The sequence below is a fragment of the Poecilia formosa genome, unplaced genomic scaffold, assembly GCF_000485575.1.
Source record: "Poecilia formosa unplaced genomic scaffold, Poecilia_formosa-5.1.2 Scaffold180, whole genome shotgun sequence".
Taxonomy (NCBI): domain Eukaryota; kingdom Metazoa; phylum Chordata; class Actinopteri; order Cyprinodontiformes; family Poeciliidae; genus Poecilia; species Poecilia formosa.
Genome location: NW_006800119.1, coordinates 393,148 through 417,818, shown reverse-complemented (window position 1 = coordinate 417,818; position 24,671 = coordinate 393,148). Strand labels below are relative to the sequence as shown.

Genomic DNA, 24,671 nt, shown 5'->3' with positions numbered 1-24,671 from the left:
TATTCATTTATTAACTAAATATCTCTGAGGACAACATAACTTACCTGATTCAGAAATCAGCCAGTGGCTGAGTCAGTGTTTCTGACAGGAATGCTCCCTACACAATTGTCTTCATTTTGTCTCTTTCACATTCACAGCTTGAGTCCCTATTCATGAGACGGTGTGCTTCTGGTTTTGACATTACAAACATGATATAAAGTCCACTGACACATCCACCTATCTGGGTTATTGAGACAGATGATGCTTTCTGCGTTTGCCGGCACAAAGATGTACAAGAATAAAATGTGTAGCTGGGGTGGGATCTCTACCTGAAAAGATTTGAAAAATGTCAAAAATGTTCAATTTGAGTACATTTGATTAATAAAGAAAATTAAATATGACAAGAAACACTGAAATCTAAACTTCTTTAATTTTTAAATTTTCCTTTTTTATCTAAGCAGATTTAAGACAGTGTCAATAACTGTTCTGAGTTGAAAAGCAGCCATAAAGGTTCGGTTCAGAAATTTAAGAAGACCGAAGTGATTTTGCAGTGCCAAAATATTGTTTTGTCTCAAAGTGAAGCGTCAGATTAAGAACTACAGTACCCAGCAAGCTCTGCAGAATATAAATAGTAACTGAATGGGCGTTCCCGTGGTGACATGTGGAGGAGGTAAGAAGAGGATTGTTGCCGAGGACGCATTGAGCTGTCGGAGATAACGCCGCTCATGCGACTCTTACCTACCTGGAGTTTCACTGCGATGGACTTAACCGAGGACAGTGCTGTGGAAATTATCCCGTGCTGACCCACTTCTCGCGTTTTTCTCTCGTTGTCCTCTGACGCCTTGTCTCATTCCTGTCAGGTATGAACTCCTTCTCTGTGTGTGTAGTTTTCCAGCTCGCGCATTGTTCATATTTTTTTTTCCCACAGAGATGACAGCATCCCTGTCGAGGAAGTAGCCCACGCGCTCATTTGTTTCTGCCGCTGGCTGCAGCTCGTGCGCTGAAACGGTATAAAAAAAATTAGCCGAGAGAAAAATGTACTCTGGCTGTTTATGTTTACCTGTCCGCGGTTTAACGTTGTTCCGAGGCGTTTAAATGCACTAATTTTTACGTAGTTTTGTACGTAAAAGAATGCAAAGTTTATATGCGTGTGTCGGAAGTTCAGTGGGCCGTCGGGATATGGGTTAATGTGACCTTTTACCGTAAGACTTGCAGTTTCACTTAACTGTTTACATGTTTTATGTGGTTTTAGTTTATGATATTGTATAATGTGTCTTAGAGTTTTGTTTATTAACAAAAAGCTATTCGTAATTTTTAATTCAAGGCAAGTTATTTTGACCAAAGAGCACTGTTAAAATGAAACAGAACATTTTACCTGCATAACAACTGCTGAGTTTATGCTCTACCCTTTCTGAGTGGTGACCCAAATTTAGGATGAACTGGTTTCACGCAGATGACAATAACACAGTGCACACAGAAAGTAGAAAGTAGTTTTCTATTTCCCAGTTGTACTCCTTTAATGGCTAATTTCAAACCCTGGAAGCTATTTTTGTTGGGTGTCAAACCTGACTGAGCAGTTTACTTGGTTGTATCTTGAGGGTTTTAATGAAGCCTCTACCACTTTGTTCCTCCCTTTTTAAGTTATTACTATGTGAACGATGTCCAGTGCCTGTTTTAATACCTTGCAGCCTGCAAAGTTGATCTACCCTCTAGAGTTTCTAGCAGGTATAAGTAAAATATATTTACTATGTCCCATTTTTGTTGCCTTGACCACTGTTTTGAATATAGTAGATGCCACGGAGAAACAAAAGACAAACAAAAACGTTTTCAGTAAAATTATTTTAACTCATGTAGAATTAATTCAGGCTCAAAACAGTTACTGTTTACTGAAATGGTTCTAGCTTCTGATACCAAATTTGGGTTTTCTTGGAGGGCTAAAATTTGATTTCATAAAATGAAATTCTGGACGCCTCAAAACGTGTCTATACCTGCATTTGCATTTTACTAAAAAGGCATCAGATGTGCTATTTGTTGTGTTTTTGAAGAAAAAAGTGTGGAACTATTCGGTTTAATGTGTTAAATGAAGATTGGGGGGAGGGAGTCATTCAGTCAAGAGTGTCTTGTCCTGGACGATTGATTTGGTACATCAATATGTAATTATCATTAGTTATTATTTCAAGAGTGCTTGAAATAAATAAATGGTTTGTAAGTTATTGTACTCTTCATTGTACATTTAACAGTTCTGATTTATTCTTATTATTTTTGTAGGTGGATTAACCCTGAGAGACCATGTCGGACAAAATGTCCAGTTTCCTCCACATAGGGGACATTTGTTCCCTGTATGCGGAGGGCTCCACCAGTGGATTTATCAGCACTCTGGGGTAAGAGCTTTCATTCACACATCACTACATCCACTTTCTACTTCCCTCATTTCGCAAAGTACCTGTAAGGATTCCTCCAAAGATAAAACCTTAGGCACTGTTGTGCAGAATAGCTAGCATTGTCCAAAGTAAAGTGACCACAGTGACACATGATGCGAGTAATGACACGAGTACATTTTCATCTTTTTTCTGCACTCAAATTACATTTTGGTTAGAGACGGCTTCTCTTAACCAAAAAAATTCACTCTAACCATTAAGCTAGTGTGCTTAAAATTCTGGTTATTTAAAATTCTGTTGCGATTCTTCTTTGTATTGCTTCTTTTTCTTATTTTTAAGATTCAAGATTGGCTTGTTGCTGTATTCTTCCTTTTTGTCCCTTAGATTACTCTGTGTCTGAACGGCATTTAGGTAGGCAGTTGGCATCTCCCCTCCGCCCTAATTGTAGGCGCAGAGTTAAAAGTGCGTCTCATTATGTGAAAATAGAACAAATTGTGTCATGTAATTACCGGTCAGAAGTAGCAACAAGGAGGAAGAGGAGGAGAGTGTGATTGCCAATATCTCTAGTGTCTTTCTTTCTTCTTATCCAAGTTTTTCTTTTTGTCTACATCTATATTGTCCTCCTTCACCTTATTAAGGAAAGACAGGCAGTCTGTTTTTTTTTCCTACTACTGTGTAGCAATTTTATATGTCACTCAGAAGTGGCCGCGCCATGGCCCTATCGTTCACAAGACTTCAGAAGCCACGCTCTTTCACAGTCTGGCGCTTTACATCAACCGCCAAAGCAACAAAAGTGTTCACAGCTTTGATGACTGCTAACATGACATCTTTCATTTGTTAAATTTACATCCTCTGCTCTCATGCTTGTGATCACCCGCCACTGCCGCACCGTGTGTCTAAAGAGGAAAGCATGGAGGGCGTAGCTAAAAATAGCAGCATTGTTTTTGTATTCAATTTTGCTGGTGCTGTCAGCACTCTGAAAGTGACCCCTGACAGACACCTGGATCCACCTGGTGCACTCCTGGCAGCCCAAGCTTTGATGCAGAAAGCAGAAGCAGCATTCCCCTTGACACAGGATAACAGGAAGTCTTGAAACACCTGTTCCCTTTTGGACCTTGGCCCATTATTGCATCATTTTCATCACACACAATGGATCCATTTGTTGATGGTACCTGAATTCTTTTGGCATTACAGAAATGGTCCTCTGTATTTTTGTCAATGGGTTGCAAAAAGATGCAGCTTTTTGGAGTGTCCTTAAAAGTTCTTTTAATTGTATTTATCTACTAACTTGCATAAAACAATTATTACGACAACATTTATGTTAACAGTAGGCATTTTGCCATGTACAGTGCAAACCAAATATTTACATATAACATATAAAAGTCTGGACTTTTGGCTACTGAGAAAAAAATTGCTTCATGGAGGTGTGGATGCCGTTTAAGTTTTAAATTTTTCCCAGTAGTTAATGTTTGGCCATGACGTATGTAATGCAGTGAGAAGGAAGTGCCGAGCCAAGCCAAATGGCTGCTAAAGTGAATTTAATATTTGGATTGCTAAAGTACAAAATGGACTCTATCCTACTGGTAGAGTCCAGAAAACCCAGGGGATCATAAGGACGGAGCATTACCTTGACATATTAAAGCAACATTTCAAGTCACCACATGGCCAACACAAACTACAATCATCAGTAAAATCCATTCTTACTCCTACTATGTTTTTATCCTACATTAAGAGTCATTTGATAGTTTGCTGAAAATACTATGTTTACACTCATTTTGACTATGACTCATGAGTACTTAGATTTGTAACATATTTCAATGACGTTCCAGTTAATTGTGGGTGTACAAAACCTTCTGGAGCTCTGTGCTGCTTCACTTTCTTACTTGTAAGTGGACTGGTCCGAGGTGGATCACATGACAAAGACCAAACCTTATTGTAAATTTTGTAAAGTGCAAAAAAACACTTGTTTTTTTAGGGAAAATCCAGATATCTGAAAATCAAAAATAATCAAAACATTCTATAAAACTATTGTTTGTTAAAAGTCAGCTATACAAAATTCAGCCGCTCCCGGCTGGTGTGGCTGACAAAGTCTCAGACAATACATTAACAGAAATTAGCAGGCCAGTACCTGGAATCGGATCAGAACATCCCTACTGAGAAAAACAGCACAACAAGGGGAGGCAGCTCCTAAGAAAGTAACTTTGATGGGTGGAAAAAAAGGCTTAGTTTTAAGGGCAGGCATCTGTTGCATCCTTTATGATTTATTGTGATAAATTTCTTGTCAGTTGCCTGTCTTTATTCAACAGTAGCTGCGTTTCCATCACAAATGTAATTTGTTGATATTCTGCTAATGTCGAAAAACTACAGTTTCACAATTGCAGTGTAATGCAGTGAGAAGGAAGTGCCGAGCCAATTATAAATAAGCACAATTAAAATGACACTTGAAAAAGTTTGTTCACATAAGGCATTAAAAAACATGCTGCGCCATCATCCTTCAACTACTTCCTGTCGTTGTTGTCTTTGTGGTTTGCACCAGTGGCAACATCTGGTTGTTGGTCATGTGACTCGTGTGATGCGAAAAAAGTGCTTCCATTGCAGTTTTACTAAATAAACTAACTTCTATACAGCCAAAAATACTTCTGAGTCTAGCGCCAAAACATTTTTATCAAGAAACAAAAGTTTTTTCAAAGTTGGCATGTTTCCATTAAGCAAATTTATTTTCAAAATGTCAAATTGTGCAATTATAAGGTCACTGGAAAGAAAGTGATATATTTAACCACCCCTGATTTAAATGATGGTGACTAAAATGTTTAGGCATTTTATTGGAACATCATAACAAAAGAATGGTTAAAAAAAGAGTGTAGGATCAATGACTAATATTGTCAATGAAAGAAAATAACATTTCAGTGCACACAACAATTGCTCCAGTTTCTGTATGTTCATATGGATTTACCTGTAAGAACCTCTAAGCCAGGAAGAGGTGCCACCATTCAGGATGCCTGAAGGATAAACTCGTTTCCATTGGAAAAACTTTGATGTCTGGAACCAACTGAACCTTGGAGACGACTCAGAGTGATGTAGCAGCAACAGGAGATTGTGCAGCTAAGCCCCAAAATTATTCATTTATTCAGATTTATATTTGAAATAATTTTCATTCTACAGAAACGCTAGTTTCTGATAGAAAGTGAGACACCTCCTATGAAAAAAAGTAGTGCCAGCTTTGCTTATAATATATGTTTTATTAGAAAATTAAATTTCAAAAATTCTTCATAGAAATTGATTATTCTTTTTGTTTGGAATGTCAGGAATCTAAGCCTTCTTATAATTACTGATGATTTTTTTTTTTTGATGATTTCACTGGTATTTTGTTATGAACTACCAGTGAAATCATTGCCATTCCAAAATGCCTCTTGAAGAAACATGCCTTAGATATGAATAATTTTAGGCCTCAACTAAAGAAATAATCTGATCACATAACCACATTAGATTTATATACATGTATAGTTGATAGATCTGAAACACTTTGCTGCATCCTGCTTGCTGACAAGTTATTTTTTTTATTTTTAAAGTGATTAAATCTGACTTTCTACGCCCTGCATGGTGGCAATTAAATACTGTATAAATACATAAAAGATTGACAGAAATTAGTTTTTGAGTTTGTCCTTTGTAAATATTTCCATTTGTAATGATGGGTCAGCAGTAAAGGATTTGGAAAGTCAAATTTAATTGGATCATAACATTAAATGTTTGAGCAGTTGTTTTGTATCTCTTCAGTCTTTACTTAGTTTCTTCTGGAAAAGGAATTAGGCCGAAAACAACCTTTTGATGAAGCTGTCAAAATTAAAACCTGAACCTGACTAAAAATAATCATTCATTACAATTCTTAGATTAAGTAGAATCCATTTCACTTAAGTCAAAAAGCAACCAGCTGTAAATGTGAGCTCTCTTCATGAATTAATTGACATGGTTTTGAACTGGGACATGTATTTATATTGATGTTATATTTATTCTACAGTGAGCCGGCATTTAGCTGAACCTGTCGAACGTTATTCTGTGTCATAAAAACAGTTTAGTCATTCTGAATGTGACCTGCATGTTCCCATACATTAAAAACTGAATATGTTGGCGCTCATTTTATGAATCTGTCACATTCACTGTGGATGTCTGGCACTTAAAACACAAATTTCTAGTGGTAAATTTATTTTTACAGCAATCTATCCGGTGCTGTTGACTGACGTTGCCTCTGAACTTCAAGAATACTAATAAAAGTGCCATAAATATAAATCCTACAATCTAGAGATTATTTAAAAGTGTATGAGGAAAAACTGTTTCCACTGACGTAGCGATTAAATTATGAGCTGTTAGTGAGTCTGTTTTTAATTTCTGGGGAGCTTTGCAACAATTATACCATTATCAATATAATTGCGTTAAGTTGGGTGCGTCTTCATTGGATTTGATAGCGTCATTACCCGATAGTCATGCGATATCTCTGTGGTTCTCGGATGCACAATTCTGTGTGGTTTCCAATAAGGAAGAGAGAAACTACTAGAATCCATCTCAACATTTGGCTTGGTCACTTAATGGGTTTTGAGTTTCCTTCTTTCTTTTTTTTGGAGCTAGGAAGAAAACAAGAAAAAAAAGGATGTTATACATATTGTTACTTCACAGAATAGTTTACCCATCTAAGCCTGATAAATTTTCTGTTCACTTTTGTTGGTAGATTTTGATTATTTCTTTCCCAGTTAATGCATCGTGAATAAAAGCTAGTCCTCACAAAGCACAGCTGTAGAAGCTCAAAACCTTTCCTAACAAATAACATTTATAAGAAATGCAGCCTTTTGTCAAAAATAATGTGTATCCCATCTCATTTGTAAATGAAACAATGCTAATTTAGAATAGACCAGAGACTTCCTTGTCAAAGAGAGAATGAAATTAAGCACCATCAGCCAGTGCAACATGCATGTAAAAATAAAAATTAAAATCTGCTGAAAAAAAAAGCATACAGAAATACACATAATACATGCACCGGCATGCACTGATATTTTAAAAATAAGCAGACTTTAATGTTGTGTATGCTCTATGTCTTAGCCAGGTTTAAAGAAAACCAGCATTTTATATAATCTTGCCAGAGTGGCATGGTGATTCGGCTTAAAAGTAAAATCTGATTTATATTTTCTTATTTGAGTTCTGATTTTAATAGATTTTTTTCTCCTCACATTTTTCCTTAAAAAAACAACAACAAATGTTTAAAAACTGTCTTTTATCTCAATCAGCTCTTTTGTGAGTTGACCTCAGTTCAAAGTCAAAATAAATAGAAGCTGTAAAACACGTTTGTCAAAAAAAAGGGTAGTTCTTGGAAAACCAGAATATTTGACTTAATCAAGAACATTTTTAAATGTGTCGCCCTGCTATACTTGCTAGTAGATCTCAGTACCACTGAAACTAAACAAACTAACACCCAGCAACAAGCAGTCACTTATTTTTATCTCTTTAACAACCCTGACCAGAAGAAAAGTGTAGAAACAGACTTTGAGGATCCTCTGGGGTCGTAGCGATGTATTCTTTTGTCCTTCTGAGCTGGACCTCAGACTGGTGCTTTGGGAATTTGGCCAGGAAACTATTTCAGACTGTTGTCATGTTATTTGACCCATTTCTTAGCAATTTTTGCATAACTTTAATGTGGTGCTGATATTACGTAAGTAATAATTCAATTCTTGCAGTGTTGCAGTCTGTCGCTAATATTTGGTAATTGAAAAACATAAAAAGTGGTTAAAAGGTATTTTAAGCTTAATGCCCTCACTCATTTTGAACTTGGAAAATATATTCACATTAATATCTGTGTTTAGGCTCGTGGATGACCGCTGTGTCGTACAACCGGATGCAGGGGACCTCAACAACCCACCCAAGAAATTCAGAGGTAAGAACTCGCTTTCATTCATGTCTGAGTTTTTCATTAAGATTTACTGCCAGTTGTGTCTGCTCTGCGATGTTTTTTTTGTTTTGTTTTGTTTTTTTAAAGGCATTCTGACAGTTTTTATTTTCCTGTTTCTTTTTTTTAATTTTTGGACTCTTTTGCTGTTTTAAAAATGTACAAAGCAATCATTTAGAAACTCCACAAAAAGTATCCCTTTTACATAGGGACCGCTTAGATTTGTCAGAACAGCTTGAGTTCTCCGATAACCTTAAACGTGTTTAGAGCTGCAAAGCTGCATTGATTCGATTCATGCTGGTTCAATAGTTATAGACCTTAAACCTCACATTCATGCTGTGAAGGTCCAGCCTAACCTTTAGACCCTTGTTTTGTTAGAAAGCAGTCAGGCCCACTCTAAGTATTTTATTCTTATTTTGAAGCCATAGTGACTTTCTAAAGGCTGTAATGTGATATTACCTGGTTTGAGATCTCCTGCCTTCAAATATCTTGCTTGGATTAGAAGGGAAAGATTTGCTTTTCACCTGCTAAGTTTATTAGAGGACCTCCTAAAAGGGAGAGCCCAGCCAACCTGTCGAGAAAACCCATTTCGGCCGCTTGTATCCGTGATCTCGTTCTTTCGGTCATGACCCAAAGCTCATGACCATAGATGAGGGTGGGAACATCAATCGACCGGTAAATCGAGAGCTTCGCTTTTTGATTCAGCTCTTCCTTCACCACGGCCGACCGGTACAGCGCCCGCTTCACGGCAGACGCTGCCCCAATCTGCCTGTTGATCTCCCACTCTCTTCTTCCCTCATTTATGAACAAGATCCCCAGATACTTAAACTCTTCCACTTGGGGCAGGACGACCCCCCTTACCTGGAGAAGGCACTCTACCCTTTTCGGGCTCAGTTTTCATTGTTTTTGTTTATTTATTGTAAACCAAGTATTACTCTCTTTTGAGAGGGTTATGAGGGGGAAATGAAGCGTTGATCTATGCCAAACTTAATAAAGTTTTTTTATTTCTTTATGGCCTAAAGCACTATAGTTTCTCCTTGGCATATTAAAGATGAAGCAAATGCTCATCTACTTCATCCTTCTGCAAATTTCTGAGATTAAAAACTTATTTACAACACAGAATCAAGTTGAATATATCAATAAGAAACAGAAACATTTACTCTAACATTTTTCATTAAATGTCAATATATTTCACTGACTTACATGATTAATTATACCAAACTGATTAACATATTTTAAAATATTTAAAGAAGTTGTGCAAATTACACAGACAACCATAAGTATGAATGATTTTTGAAAGGTCCTCACTGATAAAGGAAATGTCAAAATGTTGGTTTTAAGTCTATTCCTATTCTGTCAAAATATTTGCTATCAATAATCTAGACTTTATTGTTTTAGGGGCATCGTAATCTGGTGATTTGCCATGTTGTTTCCTATCAATCGATACCGTTAGGTTTCTTTCTGCTTATTCACCAGAAATGTTTCAAAACTATCTGTGAAAGTTGAATAACTCTAAATGTAAAATTCTTTGGCAACTGATTTGACTAATTATTTTTCATTCACTCCATAATTATATATTTTTTGTATTTTAAAATACATATGCTTAGGATAGAAAAAGTGGACTTTGGGGCAAAATCTCGACTCGTGCATCTACTGACTTTAACGAAGTCTCATCTTGCTTTCATGTGGTTTGATGAAGTGCAAGGATAGCATTAGCATGTTTACTGTGTTTTGTTTTTAGCTCCTTGGTATAGTGAATATGGTTTGATTGTGTAAAACTTTCTGATTTGGTTTGAATGTCATAAACATAATAACTAACGTTCCAGCTGTGCTTTGCTCTTTCTCCAACACTTGGGGGTTTCTGTGGATATCTGAGCGCAGCTGACAGCAGATCACATGACACAGACAGACTGGCATTAACTGCAGTCAGTAATGCCTTTTTTCTGGAAACATTATTGTAATCTGTGCAAAGTGCTTTAATTGTATTGGGAAAACCCATATTTCACAAACAAAATCCTGTAAGGTTGTGATTGATATGAATTGGCCATATACCAACAGGAAGTGTTGTAAGCTGAGCTTCGTCTGGGACTTTTTTCATTTAGCAGCGGTTTGATGAGGAACCAATGCATCTGATCATATAAAGACATTATTTATGTTTTATGTTAATGAGTTTGGAAAGAAGAGATATTGAACTCTGGTCAGAGGAATATTTGCTAAAGCTTTATTGATGAAATGATTTGTTGTTTCATGAACTCTTTGACAGCTAAATTTAATTTAAAATAAAAGTTTGGGTACATTAATGAAGTTTACTTTAGGTGTACTGTGGATCTCATAGAAGCTGTGGTCTCAAGACTGGAACTCTAAATGTGGCTTTCCTTATTTTCTTCTGATGCTTTAGATGTTTCGCATTTAAAATTTACGGAAGTTAGTTGTTCATTGTGGTCTGGTTGTGGTTTCTAACACGGTTATTTTCTACTGCTCAGTGGCTGACGAGTACAGAGTGGCTCCTCATTGGAAGAAAGGCTTTTAGCTCGCATGGATTTTTCCAGGAACTGAGACGGCTTCATCCTGCGTATCGGATAGAAACACAAATCCTTCCCAGATTTCAGCTCTAATTTTGACCAATTCTGCACCAAAACGTTTTCAACAGTAATTTTTTTTAGATTCTCTAACTAAAGTTTAACAGAAAGTGTGAGCATGGAGTCATCGCCCCAGCAGGCTAATCGTCTCTGCCTGCTTAATTTAGCCTGGTGTGCTACGTGGTAATCAGAAGATAACCTATTTTTATGGGGCAGCAAATCTAAACACAGATGCACAGTCGAGTAGTGTGAAGTCAATAATGTTGAAACAGAGAACAACAACAACAAAAACTTGTTTATTTTTAAGTAGGTTACTACAGCAACCTTCTTGTCGACGGTCTTGTGATTTGAATGTCCTGGTCAAATTTAGAAGGCAAGTTTCATTGTAAAGCACCTTTAATACACAAGACAATTTAAGGTGATTTACAGCAGATCAAAGGAAAGGCAAAAAACAAAACAAAACACTGTTTTGATTAAAGTTGTGTCCATGCTAAATGCATAACCCTCACAACGTGACACTAAATTAAACAGTGTAATTTAATAAACAATTGTAATATCTTTGAAATTTGGATGTGAAACATGTTTGAGACTACGTACTTAAGAGAGCTTCATTCACGCTCGATGCATTTGGAAAAATACTTTAACAGACAAGACAAAAGTGGAGCTTTTTAAAAGGCCAGGAATCCTAAAAGACTAATTTCCAGAGATGCTTATTGGGTTTAGGAGGTAACTTGTTTTTCATAGCAGTACGAAATCATATTTATTATATAAATGAAAAGTTTTTTTCAGTAACTGTTCACTAATGACTTACTGTTTAAAGTAATGCCACCCAAGAGTGTTTTCAGATCTTTATTTCATTTAGATATGATTTTCTGCTTACAGCTCATAAAACACATTTCAGATTACAACATTACATCAGACCAACAAGCAAAACGATTTCTATTTTGAAGTGGTGCCAGTCTCATCACAACAAATATTCTAACTCATTGGATAGCGTCTGCCGTTTAAGTTCATGTCCACTGGTCTCTATTGTTCATTAGAGATTTTAAGGAATTTTTTGTTTCACTTGCATTTCATTGTGCTTTTGTAAGCACAAATTATTTAGCATCTTGTACTGTCAGTTTAAATGTTGCATTAAGAAATGTTATGTCTTATCAACACTTCAGGAACTTGACATAATTATTCTGATTCCATCATTTTGTGGAGATTCATCTGTGAGTGATTAGTTAGGACTGGTCACTCAGTCAGTACCTTTCTGTATCGACAGGTTGCTGTTTCACAAGGCCACTTCTTCCCAGTTAAAGACGCAGAGAGGTGACCTGCTCGCTTCTAACTGAGCTAGTCAAATGATATTCAAAAGTGTGGTTTATCGGTGCACTGCTGTAACTGCACAGGCACACTGACTGAATTTCTCACTGCGTTGACCTACTGCACGCTTTAGTTAATGCATCATAGTACACATAATAATAATAATAATAATTCATGTTTTGCAAATGTTGATCCTTGTCGCCAAATTGGTTTTCGGAAAAGCAGACTATTTACCTCAGCATTGTGAAGTAATCGTTAATCTGTCGACGAAAAAGCCCTTTGTGTCAGCCACCAGAGTTAATCAGAAGTGTTGTAACAGGCCTGGAGCCTAATCTCTTTGTGGAGTATTAACAGCACTTGTAAGCTATTTAAGAAGTCAGTTCTGCAGGGAGCCGAGTGCTTAATCTAGCTTGTCTCTGATTTGAGGAGCTTATGGATGAAATTATCAGTTCGTGTTTTGTAGATGCAGGTTGTATTTATTTTCAAAAGTGCACGATAAACTGAGTATGAAATCAAGCTATCCACATTACGAGCACAGTTACTGTGCAACTATATTACGGTTTCATAGTGTCATTGCAGAGATCGAGAAAAGGAAAGAAATGTGAACTCTGAGAACATGCAGACTGGGGTGTTAATTGAAGACTGAATCGCAAGCAGAGAGCATAACTGCTTGTGACACATTTCAGAGTGTTTTTGAATTTATTTTATAAAGGACAGGTCATATTAATTACCTTTAGCACATCAAAACAACCATGTAAATATGCCAGGTTTAGCCACAAGAGCTCATTTTCATTGGTAGTCCTCTGGCAGGTTGATGGTAAAAGATAAAGAATATTGAAAATGTTGTAATTCTGCTTCTTCACTCTGTGTTTGAAAGATCCCTATTAGATACAAAAGGCAAAGCACAAGTTTCCTAATACCTAATGAGAAAATTACAACATGATTAAGTTTCAAAATTCATTGAACAGTTCATGTTCAAAATCCCCTTTTTGTTATTGCTGCACTGCATGTTGCAATAACAAAAAGGAAACATGAATGTAAGCAAAAGGTGTAAAAAACGTTCACTTCAAATCCGCGGTTACACTGAGGGCTGACAGTCATTATTATTGACAGTTGATTTCCATCGCTGCCATATCTTTCCTCATTAAAAGTTATGAATGACAAGTTTGGTTTGTATCTTTGTCGATCGCACAGCATCCTATGACCATTTTTAAGGTGAAGTCAACTAAATAAAAGTGATATTAGGCTACAAGTGTCTGCTTTTTGACAGGCTTTAAAGGAGCACGTTGTTTTTACGTTCATCATGGCGGAGCGAGCAGAGGTCTGAAGAGGTGACGTCACGTGCGAAGGGTCAATAGTGTCTTTGGGGTCGATCTACCACTGGACTGCCATTGCTTTTTCTATTTTATTTCTATTTTTATTAAGCACATTTATTTTTGAAATGTCAAATTCTGCAGTCATGGAAACGCAGCTTTTGAGGACAATGAGGTTGAAAGTCCTACAGGTGTTCATCTTTAGTAGGTCTGTTGTGAAGATTTTTGCAGATAGATAATGTCTACATTTTGCAACTATCTTTTTAGGAAATACCTTTCTGCCGTAGTAGTTCGGTACCACTGTATTTTTCTGCTTTTAATAGCCATTATTGCCCATTTGCATCGGACAAATGTTCTCCCAGTGCCCCGTTTTCTTTTTTTGGGTCTTTGCCCTCCTCTTTCCTGCCCTGCTTCCTCCACTCTAGGCTGTATGATGGGTAATCCCCTGACACTCTTTGCTTTGACCGCATTTCTGAGTACGGTAGCCCAAATGCGTATTTTTATCTCTGTTATTACTCAGTGGAGTTCTAGTTGACACTTGGAATGCAGTAGTTCATAGTAAATGTTTGAACGGACGAGTTAGTCTACCATCTTACAACTCAGAAAGTTTTTTCTAGTTTTATCTTGTATATTTATCAGTCTGTACCAGCACTTTCTATATTCTCTGCTCCTTAAAATAGATGCTCATGCTGTCCATGAGACTGAATCCCCATTTCAGTCAGAGTTTTTGTTTTATGTTGTTGCACATCAGGGCTGGGCAATAAATTGATTTTTATCCATCCATCCATCCATTTTCTAACACCTTTGTCCCTTAATGGGGTCAGGAGAGGTGCTGGTGCCTATCTCCAGTTAACGTTCCGGGCGAGAGGCAGGGTCATCCTGGACAGGTTGCCAGTCTGTCGCAGGGCAACACAGGGAGAATTTACCTAGTGAGAATTTAGAGAGACCAATTTATCTGACAGTCATGTTTTTGGACTGTGGGAGGAAGCCGGAGTACCCGGAGAAAACCCACGCATGCACAGGGAGAACATGCAATCTCCATGCAGAAAGAGCCCAGGCCAGGAATCGAACCCAGAACCTTCTTGCTGCAAGGCAACAGCCCTTGATTTTTATCAATTAACTCAATTTTCTGTTTTTGAACATTTAATTCTATGAAAAATCTGTATTTTTTTTTCTCCATTTGGGTTTCCATAGTTCTGAATGTCAGCCTACCAAATAGCTACTATCTTGTTTGACAAACATGTTTTAGAAGCTTCTTTTTTATCCCTCTCCAAATTTCAATTCAGGTTAACTCTGAAAGATTGATTTTTTTTTAAAGACTTTTTTCTGTCATTTGTCTTTTTTTTTTGGAAAAAAATTGTAAATCATTTGTCAAGTCTGCATAGGAATTGTTTTCATAAAAGAGCTTGTTGTTTTTTGTGGCTCAGTACTCTGAGCCTGTCTTTAACATGTAATATGCCAGTTTCCTGCTAAATTTTATCTTCTCTCATGAACAGGAAACTTTACCTCCACCACTTGAATCAGCAGCTCCCTCCAAACTTGGAGTCAGTTCTGTTTCATGGCTGATGTTGGTGCATCTTTATTTCCATCCCACCAGTCACTGTGCAGCATCAAAATCTGTCCTTACAGTTTAACAAAGATGTCTGGGCCATAACAGGTGCTACTGATTCTGATTTTTGCTGATACTGAACTAAAATAAAACTATAACTGACTCTGTCAGGTGTTGTTACGCATAGTGTATTGTGACATACGCTTTTAATGTTCCAATCTTTCTTCTTTTTTGTGAAAAACATTGAACAATACCTGTGAAACAATCCAGACTTACTTGATCATTTCATGAGGTTGGGTGGGTCCGTCAGGCTGCCCTCTCTCATGCCAGAGTGAAAAGTAACAGTGGCTGATTTTCAGATGTTTGTAGATAAAATTGGTTTCACACGTTAGCATCGACCTACCACCGATTTCCTAAAATGAAGTAAATCGACTGATCCGTTCATCCCCCTAATTTAAAAAGTAACAAATAGCTGCTTCCCATTTTTCTGTTTGCAATATGGACAAAGGATTTTTCTTTTATTTTCATCTTAATCATATCAACTAAATAATTTTTTTCCCTACTGAACTATAAGTTATTTTATTATTTAAATAGCATTCAGCTTCTATGCAGTACAAGTCTGGAACAAACTGCAAAACAGCCGAAACATTGACTTCCTTTAGGCCAAGGCTAAAAACCCCCCTGCTTAGAGTTGCCTTGATCAACATATTTGATGTTGATGGCATTTGATAAAATGTAATGTTTATTTCATGTTTTATAGTTGGCGACTGTGATATTTTTATGAGCACTTTGAACTACCTTGATGCTGAAAATAAAATTGATTTGATATTTTCAGAAGATTATATTCCATTAATGTAAGTCCAGCTTTTTTTTTTTTTTTTTTTTTTTTTTTTTTTGCATGGCCAATATTTATTCTCCAAACCTGCTGCTGGTGGAACAAAATTCCTGCCATTTCTTCATGCTATTAGAACCCGTCTGTGAATCTCCACATATCCTTAAAGTTTGTTGTGAGTGAGACCAAGTCGAGGCCATTCCGCTTCTGAAAACGATTATTTTTAGTCTCGGTGTACCACTTTCCCCAAACTTGGCTGCGTTTGCCGAGGTCAGGACGCCGGGCATGAGTGCAGACTGTTGCGATAAATTATGAAACATGTGTCTTTCTGTTTGTGCTTTTAGACTGCCTTTTCAAGCTGTGTCCAATGAACAGATACTCGGCACAGAAACAGTTCTGGAAAGCGGCGAAGCCGGGCGGTAACAGCACGACGGACACGGTCCTGCTCAATAAACTTCACGTAAGATCTATTTCCAGCCTCGCAAACCATAATTGCAGTGTAACTACACAGGCGATTTCCGACAATGCGTGTTTGTGATTCCATCCATGTGCTCTGTCGTGACCTTCCAGCACGCCGCAGACCTCGAGAAGAAGCAGAATGAGTCTGAAAACCGCAAGCTGCTGGGAACAGTCATCCAGTATGGAAATGTGATTCAGGTGCGCTGCGGCCGACCAGATAAGGGGCTTTGCTTAAATGGACTGTGGTGCTGTGCTGCATGCTCAGAGCATGCTGAGTGCTTGATAAAACTGACCATAATTCTGCTTTTTAATCTGAAGAGCTTTAAATAATTGCCGCAGAACAAAGAAGTCCTATAAGGTCACCGTTAAAAGGTCTTTTCCTTCGCTCATTGCTCATGAAGGTTTTGCATTCATGTGCGTTTATCTGAGAAACTTGCTGTGTAATGTGCATAAGGGAGATAGTGTGGGATGTCCTAGCTGCACATACCTTATATAATTCAATTACTGCTTGGGAAACATACACTTAGAAGCTTGTTAGGAGAAAACCAGCTGTGACTAAAGTTCCCAAAGTAACCCCTTGGATCAATTGGCAGTCTTGCATGACCTAAAAAAAACAAAAAACAATATCAAGCATCTCTGCTGTAAAGTTCATTCAAGTTGTCCCCATGGCCTCCGTCGCACCAGTTTTTCCACATTTTTCTCAAGCTGTGTAACATTTTTCACGTCTCGGTCCAGAGAGAGAGAGAGAGACTGATTGGTTACGTCTCCTGTAATTGTATGCCTTGTTGTGCCAACAGTTGCTGCACCTGAAAAGCAATAAATACCTGACGGTGAACAAGCGGCTACCTGCACTGCTGGAGAAGAATGCCATGAGAGTGACTCTGGACTCGGCCGGGAACGAGGGATCCTGGTTCTACATCCAGCCGTTCTACAAGCTGAGATCCCTGGGAGACAGTGTGGGTAGCGCCGGGTGTGGGATTCCAGTTAATTATGCCCAATAGAAAGAACCTAGCGTGTATTTTTAGACTTTACACGGGATTCGAAAACAGAAGTCACATGCACTCGCCACATCTGAGCCTCCAGTTCAGGCTCGACGCCGTTTGTTTTGAAATGTTCAACTTGTCAAGCACGACGAACTGCTGATAAACACCAATCTGTTCAGGAAAGAGAGTCTATCCGGTTGGATTAGAAGCACTGTGTATTCAGAATCCTTTTCAGTGTGTTTTACAAGCACAGATGAAAAGCCGGACGATGATGAGCTCCGGAGGCATCAAGATGAAGAACATGGTTTTACTAAATATACTGCAAAATCTGACCAAGTATTTTTGTCCAGTTTGTTGTGCAAATATCTTGGTTCACTTGAAAGAAGAAAAAGCTAACTTGCAATTAATGTTTTAGAAAGATATAGGAGCTTGTAACATGAGAAAATGGTCATTTTAGTGAAATAATCTGCCAGTGGAACTAGAACTTTTTAATCTATATTAAGGAATTATTGACTTAAAACAAGTTTCTATAATTACTAAAAAGCTACTTATAAGTTAGCTTTGTCTTATTTCAAATGTACTAAAATATTTTCCCTAGAAACTGGACCAAAAATACACACACACTTGGTAAGAGTTTGTGTTTTAGCAGCGTACAGTAAAACAAAATCTATTAATTGCATCTCTCTTAATACCTATGCTGCTATAATCCAATGTACTGACCTGCGGTTTGATCCAGAGAGAACTGCAGGAAATGAGACGCAGTGTGAAAATTCATTTCGAGTGCAGCCAATTTCCTCTGTGCTTGAAAGAAATAAAAAAAGGAAACCACAGGCTGTAGATACAGCTAAAGTATTCGGATCCATTGAAGTTATGCTCATGTTGACTTACAAACACAAAATTCAATGTATTTCACTGGGATTTGATGTGATGGACCAACAGAAAACAGACCAAAATTATGAAGTGTAAGGGAAAGGATACATAAGATCTTTGTTGGCAGATACCACAAGACTTTTTCTTTGTAGCAGGTCAAAACACAGAGAGAGGAGACTGCAAACATGTGGAACAAAGGTTCCCATTTGAGGTGCAAATGGGAAAATAACATATATGCAAAATATAGCCCAATACTGGAAAAGCCATTGTAGTTGAAAAATATCTGAATATAAGACAGCAGTTCCCCCAAAACTCCTCTTATAAAGTCCTTACCTAGTCAAAGTAGAAACTGAAGTTTAAGCAAGGATGTTTAGCAAAACTTGAAATTTGATAATCGCAGGCATCCAGGTGGAAACTGAGCTGTTTTTGATTATAAAGGGATAAAAATGAATAATATGTACAAAATTGGTAGAGTAATTTTCCAAGATAGTTGCATCTTTAACTGCAGTGATTATTGGTTAAACATGCAAAGGGTTGACTTAGGGTTGGGTTCATGGTTTAAATTATAAAAACTATACATCACTTTCATTTCTTTCCCCAGTTATATGCCACTTTGTGTTGGTCTGCTACATAAAATCTAAAGAAAGTATGTTAAAGTTTGTAATGGCAACACAAACTCACTAAATGTGAGAAAGATTTGGGTATTAATGTTAGCACACCTGTTCTGAATTTGTCATGATTTTTCTTTTCTTGCAGCAGAAAACGCACCCGTTTTGCCTGGAGTGCTTATAAAAGCAACAAGTTATAAAAGAAAAGAAATGGAGATTTCTTGTTTTTCTTGCTAACGGGTTATATAAAGCTACATTTGCATAATGCTTTTTGAAGGGAAGTCAGAGTGGCTCGGGTAAATGGGGCATACGTGAACCTAACCTCTCCTGCTCGAGCTGCAGTTTCTAATCGTGGCTAATGGAAGGTGATAGAGTTAAGCTGGCTGAATGACTAATTAAGTTCCACTTAATTAATCCCTTTGGGAAGATTTGTCCTCCACATTTGATTCATCCTTTTAAAAGGACCAAGAGGCACCAGCCTCTCTTCCAGTCTGACCAGTGTCTTGGTCAGCGGCATCGACCGTAAGACCTCAGTCTGTTTCTTTGAGAACATGCAGATTACTCTCTGTGGCACAAAATGTTTGACTTTTGAAATCAAATATTTAAAGACAGTTACTTTTTAAGATGAATTCTTGCACCGCTTTGAAAAGTTGAGTTCAGCTTGTGGTGCATGTAAATAATCAAAGCTTATTAAAACTATTTGTCATAAATTAAAGCTTGAGGTTTTTTGATGTGTTGTTGGCAAGAGACACAAAGAGACTCTAGCTCCACCTAGTGTTCAAGAAATGGCGTCTATAGTTAGAAACAAATCTGAGCTGGTAGAGTTTTTATTTGATTTATAAAATGTAGGTCACTTTTGTAAAATGATTCACTTGTTTTTATCATATTTTAAGGTTTTCTATGTTTATATTTCGCTTCTAAGCAATGTGGTGTTCCTCTGTGAATCTGCGTTGCTCCTGCAGGTGGTGATCGGAGACAAAGTCGTCCTCAACCCTGTGAATGCAGGACAGCCTCTCCATGCCAGCAGCCACCAGCTAGTTGACAACCCGGGGTGTAACGAGGTACGACTGTTATAATAATAAATAATAAATGTGTTGAAATGTTCATACAGCATTTCTCTGTGTTTTTTTTCCTCAGGTTAATTCTGTAAATTGCAACACAAGCTGGAAAGTTGTTCTATTCATGAAATGGAGTGACAACTTGGAAACTATACTCAAAGGGGTAGGTACTGACACAATTTACATTACTTGATGTTTTTTTTGTTTTGTTTACAACAGCAAAAATTGACATTTACTTGATCACGTCTTACTGGCTTTTTTGTTTTGTTTTGTTTTGTTTTAGGGTGATGTCGTGCGGTTATTCCACGCAGAGCAGGAAAAGTTTCTAACTTGTGATGACCACAGGAAGAAGCAGTACGTTTTTCTCCGAACCACCGGTCGACAGTCGGCGACTTCGGCCACCAGCAGCAAAGCACTGTGGGAAGTGGAGGTTGGTGGAACGTGTTCCCAAAATCCAATCCGTCCCCCGATCAGTTAAATGCTGATCCCTGATACGGAAACAGTGCTGGCTTTACTTGCTGTTTCTTCTCTCATCACCAGGTGGTGCACCATGACCCATGCAGAGGAGGCGCAGGATATTGGAACAGTCTGTTCAGGTTTAAGCATTTGGCCACCGGCTGCTATTTGGCTGCAGAGGTGGGTGAGGTGTGTGTCGGTGGATTTACCCCCAACCCCACCCTATTTTTTTTTATCGGTATACTGATATAGACAAACATTCAATTTCTGAGCTGGCAGCAATAATTAAACATCAAGAGACTTCTAATTTATAGACAGTTTTTCATACACAAACAAGAGCAACACAAAGTATTTTAGGGAAGATGAAAGCAAAAAGTATAAAAAACAACATATGGAAATAATAATGTAAACAAGGAAATTATGTGGGAAATATCTGAACTNTTATTCACCAGAAATGTTTCAAAACTATCTGTGAAAGTTGAATAACTCTAAATGTAAAATTCTTTGGCAACTGATTTGACTAATTATTTTTCATTCACTCCATAATTATATATTTTTTGTGTTTTAAAATACATATGCTTAGGATAGAAAAAGTGGACTTTGGGGCAAAATCTCGACTCGTGCATCTACTGACTTTAACGAAGTCTCATCTTGCTTTCATGTGGTTTGATGAAGTGCAAGGATAGCATTAGCATGTTTACTGTGTTTTGTTTTTAGCTCCTTGGTATAGTGAATATGGTTTGATTGTGTAAAACTTTCTGATTTGGTTTGAATGTCATAAACATAATAACTAACGTTCCAGCTGTGCTTTGCTCTTTCTCCAACACTTGGGGGTTTCTGTGGATATCTGAGCGCAGCTGACAGCAGATCACATGACACAGACAGACTGGCATTAACTGCAGTCAGTAATGCCTTTTTTCTGGAAACATTATTGTAATCTGTGCAAAGTGCTTTAATTGTATTGGGAAAACCCATATTTCACAAACAAAATCCTGTAAGGTTGTGATTGATATGAATTGGCCATATACCAACAGGAAGTGTTGTAAGCTGAGCTTCGTCTGGGACTTTTTTCATTTAGCAGCGGTTTGATGAGGAACCAATGCATCTGATCATATAAAGACATTATTTATGTTTTATGTTAATGAGTTTGGAAAGAAGAGATATTGAACTCTGGTCAGAGGAATATTTGCTAAAGCTTTATTGATGAAATGATTTGTTGTTTCATGAACTCTTTGACAGCTAAATTTAATTTAAAATAAAAGTTTGGGTACATTAATGAAGTTTACTTTAGGTGTACTGTGGATCTCATAGAAGCTGTGGTCTCAAGACTGGAACTCTAAATGTGGCTTTCCTTATTTTCTTCTGATGCTTTAGATGTTTCGCATTTAAAATTTACGGAAGTTAGTTGTTCATTGTGGTCTGGTTGTGGTTTCTAACACGGTTATTTTCTACTGCTCAGTGGCTGACGAGTACAGAGTGGCTCCTCATTGGAAGAAAGGCTTTTAGCTCGCATGGATTTTTCCAGGAACTGAGACGGCTTCATCCTGCGTATCGGATAGAAACACAAATCCTTCCCAGATTTCAGCTCTAATTTTGACCAATTCTGCACCAAAACGTTTTCAACAGTAATTTTTTTTAGATTCTCTAACTAAAGTTTAACAGAAAGTGTGAGCATGGAGTCCTCGCCCCAGCAGGCTAATCGTCTCTGCCTGCTTAATTTAGCCTGGTGTGCTACGTGGTAATCAGAAGATAACCTATTTTTATGGGGCAGCAAATCTAAACACAGATGCACAGTCGAGTAGTGTGAAGTCAATAATGTTGAAACAGAGAACAACAACAACAAAAACTTGTTTATTTTTAAGTAGGTTACTACAGCAACCTTCTTGTCGACGGTCTTGTGATTTGAATGTCCTGGTCAAATTTAGAAGGCAAGTTTCATTGTAAAGCACCTTTAATACACAAGACAATTTAAGGTGATTTACAGCAGATCAAAGGAAAGGCAAAAAACAAAACAAAACACTGTTTTGATTAAAGTTGTGTCCATGCTAAATGCATAACCCTCACAACGTGACACTAAATTAAACAGTGTAATTTAATAAACAATTGTAATATCTTTGAAATTTGGATGTGAAACATGTTTGAGACTACGTACTTAAGAGAGCTTCATTCACGCTCGATGCATTTGGAAAAATACTTTAACAGACAAGACAAAAGTGGAGCTTTTTAAAAGGCCAGGAATCCTAAAAGACTAATTTCCAGAGATGCTTATTGGGTTTAGGAGGTAACTTGTTTTTCATAGCAGTACGAAATCATATTTATTATATAAATGAAAAGTTTTTTTCAGTAACTGTTCACTAATGACTTACTGTTTAAAGTAATGCCACACAAGAGTGTTTTCAGATCTTTATTTCATTTAGATATGATTTTCTGCTTACAGCTCATAAAACACATTTCAGATTACAACATTACATCAGACCAACAAGCAAAACGATTTCTATTTTGAAGTGGTGCCAGTCTCATCACAACAAATATTCTAACTCATTGGATAGCGTCTGCCGTTTAAGTTCATGTCCACTGGTCTCTATTGTTCATTAGAGATTTTAAGGAATTTTTTGTTTCACTTGCATTTCATTGTGCTTTTGTAAGCACAAATTATTTAGCATCTTGTACTGTCAGTTTAAATGTTGCATTAAGAAATGTTATGTCTTATCAACACTTCAGGAACTTGACATAATTATTCTGATTCCATCATTTTGTGGAGATTCATCTGTGAGTGATTAGTTAGGACTGGTCACTCAGTCAGTACCTTTCTGTATCGACAGGTTGCTGTTTCACAAGGCCACTTCTTCCCAGTTAAAGACGCAGAGAGGTGACCTGCTCGCTTCTAACTGAGCTAGTCAAATGATATTCAAAAGTGTGGTTTATCGGTGCACTGCTGTAACTGCACAGGCACACTGACTGAATTTCTCACTGCGTTGACCTACTGCACGCTTTAGTTAATGCATCATAGTACACATAATAATAATAATAATAATTCATGTTTTGCAAATGTTGATCCTTGTCGCCAAATTGGTTTTCGGAAAAGCAGACTATTTACCTCAGCATTGTGAAGTAATCGTTAATCTGTCGACGAAAAAGCCCTTTGTGTCAGCCACCAGAGTTAATCAGAAGTGTTGTAACAGGCCTGGAGCCTAATCTCTTTGTGGAGTATTAACAGCACTTGTAAGCTATTTAAGAAGTCAGTTCTGCAGGGAGCCGAGTGCTTAATCTAGCTTGTCTCTGATTTGAGGAGCTTATGGATGAAATTATCAGTTCGTGTTTTGTAGATGCAGGTTGTATTTATTTTCAAAAGTGCACGATAAACTGAGTATGAAATCAAGCTATCCACATTACGAGCACAGTTACTGTGCAACTATATTACGGTTTCATAGTGTCATTGCAGAGATCGAGAAAAGGAAAGAAATGTGAACTCTGAGAACATGCAGACTGGGGTGTTAATTGAAGACTGAATCGCAAGCAGAGAGCATAACTGCTTGTGACACATTTCAGAGTGTTTTTGAATTTATTTTATAAAGGACAGGTCATATTAATTACCTTTAGCACATCAAAACAACCATGTAAATATGCCAGGTTTAGCCACAAGAGCTCATTTTCATTGGTAGTCCTCTGGCAGGTTGATGGTAAAAGATAAAGAATATTGAAAATGTTGTAATTCTGCTTCTTCACTCTGTGTTTGAAAGATCCCTATTAGATACAAAAGGCAAAGCACAAGTTTCCTAATACCTAATGAGAAAATTACAACATGATTAAGTTTCAAAATTCATTGAACAGTTCATGTTCAAAATCCCCTTTTTGTTATTGCTGCACTGCATGTTGCAATAACAAAAAGGAAACATGAATGTAAGCAAAAGGTGTAAAAAACGTTCACTTCAAATCCGCGGTTACACTGAGGGCTGACAGTCATTATTATTGACAGTTGATTTCCATCGCTGCCATATCTTTCCTCATTAAAAGTTATGAATGACAAGTTTGGTTTGTATCTTTGTCGATCGCACAGCATCCTATGACCATTTTTAAGGTGAAGTCAACTAAATAAAAGTGATATTAGGCTACAAGTGTCTGCTTTTTGACAGGCTTTAAAGGAGCACGTTGTTTTTACGTTCATCATGGCGGAGCGAGCAGAGGTCTGAAGAGGTGACGTCACGTGCGAAGGGTCAATAGTGTCTTTGGGGTCGATCTACCACTGGACTGCCATTGCTTTTTCTATTTTATTTCTATTTTTATTAAGCACATTTATTTTTGAAATGTCAAATTCTGCAGTCATGGAAACGCAGCTTTTGAGGACAATGAGGTTGAAAGTCCTACAGGTG

The 24,671-nt window shown here is 37.4% G+C and overlaps 1 protein-coding gene across 1 annotated transcript in view; it reads left to right on the top strand.

The window, feature by feature from the left end:
- The first annotated feature begins 639 nt into the window (after positions 1-639).
- The window catches only part of LOC103147315 (inositol 1,4,5-trisphosphate receptor type 1-like), a 124,655-nt gene continuing 100,623 nt past the window's right edge, over positions 640-24,671 (top strand). The window contains exons 1-10 of the mRNA XM_016678333.1: positions 640-839; positions 2,248-2,360; positions 8,204-8,274; positions 16,212-16,327; positions 16,438-16,524; positions 17,124-17,282; positions 19,750-19,848; positions 19,925-20,008; positions 20,129-20,275; positions 20,386-20,481. Coding sequence (XP_016533819.1) covers positions 2,269-2,360; positions 8,204-8,274; positions 16,212-16,327; positions 16,438-16,524; positions 17,124-17,282; positions 19,750-19,848; positions 19,925-20,008; positions 20,129-20,275; positions 20,386-20,481 — 951 coding nt within the window. The 5' untranslated portion in view covers positions 640-839; positions 2,248-2,268. The remainder of the gene's footprint in view (positions 840-2,247; positions 2,361-8,203; positions 8,275-16,211; positions 16,328-16,437; positions 16,525-17,123; positions 17,283-19,749; positions 19,849-19,924; positions 20,009-20,128; positions 20,276-20,385; positions 20,482-24,671) is intronic.